This window comes from Phaethon lepturus, unplaced genomic scaffold (genome assembly GCF_000687285.1).
Source record: "Phaethon lepturus isolate BGI_N335 unplaced genomic scaffold, ASM68728v1 scaffold49883, whole genome shotgun sequence".
NCBI classification, from domain to species: Eukaryota; Metazoa; Chordata; class Aves; order Phaethontiformes; family Phaethontidae; genus Phaethon; species Phaethon lepturus.
This window is the reverse complement of record NW_010532157.1, coordinates 10,013-16,414: the sequence shown is the minus strand read 5'-3', so window position 1 is coordinate 16,414 and position 6,402 is coordinate 10,013. Positions and strand designations below refer to the sequence as shown.

The window sequence follows — 6,402 nt, the reverse complement described above, 5'->3', positions numbered from 1 at the left end:
GAGCGGGAGCGCAGGCCTCGCTGGGAATGGAGCTGCCTCCATGAGCCCCTTTAGGTTTCTGGCCGATGGCAGAGAGGTGGTGCAGGTGGGTGCTCGATGAAGGCTGCTCCTCTCCGACAGGCCCTGGACACACAGACACCTGGGGGCTAAAGGCACACAAGCCCTCCCTGAAACACCGCCTGGGTTGTGAGGCACAGCAAGGCGGCAGGCGTCAAGGGGGACGCGCAGAAAAAGAGGGGATGGAGATGCCCAGACGTCCTGCCAAGAGAGGGGGATGCCTTCCCCACCGTCATGGCGTCACTCAGAAAATGGCCACTGCCTACAGGAGGTCCCATTCTTTGGAAAGGCAGAGTTGGAGAAAAAAGTTTTGACGTTTTGGCAGTTATGAAGGTATGTTTGCCACAGCTGGCTGCCTGGCCAGACAGATCAGCAAATATTAAGCATGTCCTGGGCCCCCTCTGCCACATCAGGGCTGATGGCCCTGCATGTAGCCGCTGAGTGACCAGTGCTATGGGGTGACTGCCATTTTTACTACTGAGTAACTTTTTCAGTACCATTGATTGCATGTTTTATGACATGGAAATGCTTTCTCTAGCTCCTGCAGTTAAGAGTAGATTGTAAATTATGCAGGGAGAAATCCGTGTGAGAGCTCAAGTGTTTCAGCCTAGTAGGAGCTTATTTTGTTGACAAGTTTAAAGTCTTTCATGTTGAAATTTTTTATAATCTCAGCCATGAGGACTTAAGATTTTCCCTTTTTATTTCACCTAGCTTTTATTACCAGCCCACTTACTTACATGCTAAATCTATTACCTTCATCACATCATGAGCTTCCTGCGACAGCTTTGTTTTCTGTTTCTTCTGTTTCTAACTCGCAACATTCCTTGCCCGAAAACACGCTCAACAAAAGCAATAAAAATGTAAAAGCAGAACTGTCAAAGATTAATGTCTAGAAAAGTTGTCAGAACACTTGCAAAAATAATCTAGGAAGACCAGTGTGACTCCAGAGGATGTAAAATTTAGTGAGAGAAGGAGCCTCTAGATGCCTTAAGAATATTTTAGCACTGCAATAGCCAGGTGCTAAAAGATATTAATAGGCAAAGCTTAAAAAAAAAATCTGGAAACTCTGTCACTTAAGTAATCAACTGCTGGTCATTAAATATACAGCTCCTGTGGTCTCATGTTAAGATGTTTCATCCATTTTTCCGTACAACCCACAAAGCGGAGAATCTCTCTGGCCTTGCTGTACAGGGCTTGCTATGTTGAGCACACAGACCTGAACATTGTATTAAGTTAGAACAAACCATGCAGAAACAAAAGGACATTTTAAAGATGTGAGTAGCAAGCATTCAGTGTCAGGTGGAAAAATGCCTTTAAGTTCAGACCTCTGCGTTCATGGCGCATTACCACTCCTTGCGTTTATTTGATTAGACAGCTTTGTTTTGTTGCTTTCGATGAAGAGGGGGGGAAAAACCCAGCAGAGGTAGCGGCCACACATCAACCTTTCACTGCGAACACCAAGAAAGCAGCTACGGATGGAAAGTCTGTTAGTGCTCCATGGGAATCCAGCAACACGGGGGTATAAGAGTGACACTAAAATGGGCTGTGCTGTCACAAGGCCTTGTTTGCCAGAGCCAGACAAGAATGATCTATTATAAAACATGGTGGAATGTTTGTTTTTGTAGTACTGGATTTCCAAAATCCATAGTCTTTTTGTGGCCGACAAGCTCACTCTTTTCTTTGCCTCGTTACTGCAGCTGTCGGAGGTCTGCACCCCTGCCTGGAAAACATGAGTAACAGCGAGAAAGCGATCTAGCAAAAATCTGCATCATTCATGCGTAATCAGACAATGCTTGGGAGATTTACAAAGGAGGGGAGGAGGAGAAAACCACAGCGCTGTAGTCATTTGCATTATTTTTAGTTCCTTTTCTTTGCAAGAGTCACTTTTAGCTTTAAAATGTAATGAGTATGTATTTCATACGCAACTTTATACACACTTCAGCATTATCGGGTTTTAATTCGCATCCCACCGCGACTGAGTAAAAATTGGCAGATAGGTTGGCTCTGTTTGTAACAGTGCTTTCATTTTGTTTTGGTAATATTATGTACATACACACAAATTAACTTAAAAGCATACCCTGTGTTGTGGTTTACTGCTTACCTCAAAGATTCTCTCCATGGATTGTCCTGGCTGCTTTTTACTATTCAGGCCATGCAAAATCTCCTGGGAAGCACCCTAACAATACTGCTGGGAATTCACTAGGAATAAAACAGGCAATCGCTGCTTTAAGTCACTTACTTTTCTCTGATCTAGCAGGAAGATACAAAAGAGGTTCAGCCGAAGCACTGCATCTTCTTACAGCTCTTACGAGCAGAGCCGTGACTGCTAATATAATCCAAAACACATTTTTGGACGCTCAGAAGCCAGTCGGAGTTTGTAGTCCTGGGTTTGGTTTAGAGCCACCCTGTGCTCACATTTGGGTCCTGCAGCAAGCGTAGGAGCCAACACATGACAGTCAAAATGGAAATCCCAACTTCATACATTTGCACCACGTTGGTGGTCCTCCACTGACAATACTTGTGGTTCTGCAACGTGCTTAAGCCACACACACAAACCTCCTTGTCCGACTGTGTGGTTTTACTAGACTAGTTTTAGTGCTTTTAGGACCACTAACTTGAGCAAAGGTGTGTTGCAGTTCTGTTTGCCCCTGACAGTTTCCACCTGCCTCAGTCTTCAAAGCTTCCCATATATTCAGATTAGATACATTAGTTGCCCACTATGAAGCGAGTTCTCTAGACGAGAAACACTCTTAAATTTGCACTTTTTTTTACCAGAGTTGCATATTCAAAATTTCTTCTTACTTTATTACTTAAAGGCATGGAAGTTTTAACGTAACAGCACATCTGTAACGATCCATCTACTGCCTTACCAACAAAGTTCACTTTGATGATGAGTGGGTGCTTAGATATCCACTGGACAAAAAAAAAAAAAAAAAAAAAAAAATTACAAATATTATAATTAGTGCAAAAAGGAAAAATATCTCTGACTCCTGATGCTGGGAAGAAGGTATTTTAATGTAGACCGTTCTAAGAATCTGAAAGAAGGACCATATACAAACTAGGAGCACTTTAAATATGTTTATTCAGCAGCTGTTACAATCAGCCTCCAAAAAACTGGAGTCCCCTCTTGTTTCTGAACCGTGTCAAGTGATGAAAATGCCTGCTAAGAACATTGAAGCTAAACAGTGCACTCCTTTCTGAGAAACAGACATCTCTAACAGGGATTAATCTCTTTGAAAAGGCAAAATATAAATATATACACTCTAAATTCACAACAACAGTTTAAGCTCACTACGTTAATTCAAGTGGGATAACAGTGGACAAATCCACATCATGTAAACTGCAGTCGTAAAATATCTCTGCTGTCTTCTCCTCAAACCCTGTCCAGTTTCCGTTTACATTCTGTGATCTGCCTATTGCAGAGTTGAAATACAGAAGCGCTGAAGTGTTGAATCTCAGGGGCTGTGCACAGGACCAGGAAGTGGGGTGATACTCTGTTCTCTACACGCTGCTCAAAGCATCCACACCAGGAAGAACCTTACCTGTTAGCAGTTAAAAAATAACAATAAAGTTAAAAACCCCTCTGCCCTCAAACAACTCAGCTTTACACTTGCAATTGCAACATTTAAGCATATTAAAAAACAATCATCAGAAATTGTAAGTCAAAAATGGAAGCGCTTGGCTCTACATACATTCCTGTTGACAACTGTGGCTCTTAGGGCATATGGGTTACATTTAAACTGTTCCACACAATAAAAACCTTTTAGGGCTGTAGCGAGTATCCAGAGCACAGCTGCACTCGTATGTCAGCAGACAGATTCTTAACGTACCACAGTCATCAATTCTCAATTAACAGTAATGGTTCTATCCAAGTCTCTGCTAGGGTCAGATCCAAACACCCAAGATCTTTTTCCACAAAGTTGGATGGCAAACAGATTTTTGATTAGGTCTACAGAGTTGCTGCATACTTTCTTCGATCCCTAGTGGCATGTATACAGAATTTTGGAGTGTGCGGTGGAAATTTTAAGAATGAATTAAGAAACAAAAGCCTCCTAGAAGTCTCAAGTCTTTTACTGAGACTAAAACATCGAAGTCTAGATACTTACATGCCTCCTTCCAACTGATAGAAGCAAGTAATATGCTCATTTTGGAGTATGAGGGCACATATTACTCAAGTGCAGTGTTTTCTAAAGCACCTTTTTGTCCTATTTTAATAGAGACCATTCAGATTTTGCTTTTTTTCCCAGAAAATCTACCTTCTAATGCTCAAGTGGTCAATAGTGTTAAAATTCAGTACTGCCACACAACTTGCTAGTTTGCTGGGTTTTTGGTTGTTTTTTCTTTTCTTTTTTTTTTAATCTTCAGAAGCTTTTCTAATTAGCTAAACTTCCGTTACTTTTAAAAGATCACACACACAAACCCACATTTTGGGCCAAAACTTAGCCAAGTTTGTCCTTTTGAATAAATCGGTTGCACAGTATTTCCTCCTAGCCACCTGCATTCTTTCCCTTTACCATCACTCCCTAGGCAACAGAAACAAAAGCTCTGTCTCACATATAACTGCTGGAAACTAACAGCTGCAATGCAGTTTATTGCAGTTTCTCTTCTACAGAGAAGTTGACAGCATTAGATAATTTATACATATTGGGAAACAGCTAATTACCAGAGGAAATGAAAACTCACTTAGAGTACAATGTAACTCATTAGAAGAATCCTGTAAATTCTCACCATTTTGAATTCCAAGAACCCTCATGCAGGTTTGTCGGTGATCACTAGAGGGCTCCCCAAAACCAGGGAATTTCAAACAATGTGCTGAAAAGAAGACTTCTGGCAAAAATTCGAGACTGTTCTGATGAGATTTCCCTAACAGAAATTGGGCATTTTAAACAGTCTGGTTAGCATGTCTCGGGGGAACCATCTATAAAAGGCAGCCCGCTCGCAAGGCTGTTCTATTTTCTATTCCAGCATTTTTGCTTGGTGGAAGTGGCAGACTATGCTGTTTGCAAGAATACTCCATTTTCTTTCCTCTCCTCCTCTAGGAAGACGACAAAAGAAGAGCAATGAGGAGCTCATCACTCAAAAGCTACGTGCAGCTCCACATGGTGGAACAGAAAAGACATTCATTCTATAGTTGTGCACTCGAATATCAACACATGAAAGGGCACCCAGAACTACTCTTATTTGCTCAAACAAGTTCAGAGGAAAGAAAAGTTACCCTCTAGCAGTTCCAGGCTGGCACCACCTCCTGTGCTGACATGGCTAACTTTGTCCTCAGTGTTCCACTTTGCACAGCAAGTAGCTGTATCTCCACCACCTGTAGTACAAATAAAGTCAATGAGACACACAAGAAGTTGAGATTTTGTTCAGCTTAAGGGCCATAGCCTTGCTATGGGCTGGTCCTGCTCCCAAATACTCAACATTAGTACATACAGTGGTTTTTAAAGCCCTATCTCCAAGCTGAAGGACAGATGAAAACATGAGGAAAGAAAAACAATTTGACAAGTATTTTTAACATAGTACCGGCAAGCAGAAGCTTCCTTGTTGCATTTAGAAAGACAAGAACAGACACGCAACAACTTACCAATAATGGTGATGCTGCCCTTTCCAGTTACGTCTACCACTTTGTCCATCAGGGCTTTGGTTCCTTTGGCAAACTTGTCCCACTCAAAGACACCAACAGGACCATTCCACACAATTTGCTTGGCCCTTCCCACAACTTCAACAAACTTCTTCACACTTTCAGGGCCACAGTCCAAGCCCTAAGACAAGTAAGAGAAGCCACAGATATACTTACTGCCAACCCTCATCTCAAATTACCACTGTCTAGCTGGGATCCTCAGAAGCTTCCCCTTCAACCCTGGACATGAAGCAAGAGTTTCTCTGAATGCACCGAAAACTGAGGAACAGAAAGATTTGCCAGCAGTTGCTGCAGTAGGGTGGAGTCTGGTGTGGTATTTATCTTTCTAGTACAAGTAAGTAATTTTTAAATCAGTGTCAGATGCTTGAAGCCTTGGTGGGAAACCTTTGCCAACTCTACTTAAATCTTACTTTGACAATAAAAGGGATTTCTACTGCATTCAGATCTGAAGGTTTTAGAATAATTTTTCAGTTTTTAATCCATATCTCACAAAAGCTATACTTTAGACTTAAAAATTCAGGACAAACAACAGGGCTTCCATTTCATTAAACCAACACACTCTCCGCCACTTCACCGCCTTCAGAAACATTTGCAAAGGATCACAACTACTCTTTCTACTCCTTTAAGAGGTGTCCTTCCCATCCTGCTGCTGCCTCTCACTTCTTTTAGTCCCTTGCCCATGAAAACCTACCATCCAGCCAGCAGGA

The 6,402-nt window shown here is 41.9% G+C and overlaps 1 protein-coding gene across 1 annotated transcript in view; it reads right to left on the bottom strand.

The window, feature by feature from the left end:
• Nucleotides 1-3,118: 3,118 nt before the first annotated feature.
• PGK1 (phosphoglycerate kinase 1) overlaps nt 3,119-6,402 on the bottom strand; it is an 11,180-nt gene continuing 7,896 nt past the window's right edge. The window contains exons 7-10 of the mRNA XM_010284751.1: nt 6,387-6,402; nt 5,639-5,816; nt 5,273-5,371; nt 3,119-3,599 (exon numbers count right to left, since the gene is read on the bottom strand). The exon at nt 6,387-6,402 is cut by the window's right edge and continues 182 nt beyond it. Of these exons, the coding sequence (XP_010283053.1) occupies nt 3,559-3,599; nt 5,273-5,371; nt 5,639-5,816; nt 6,387-6,402 (334 nt within the window). The 3' untranslated portion in view covers nt 3,119-3,558. The remainder of the gene's footprint in view (nt 3,600-5,272; nt 5,372-5,638; nt 5,817-6,386) is intronic.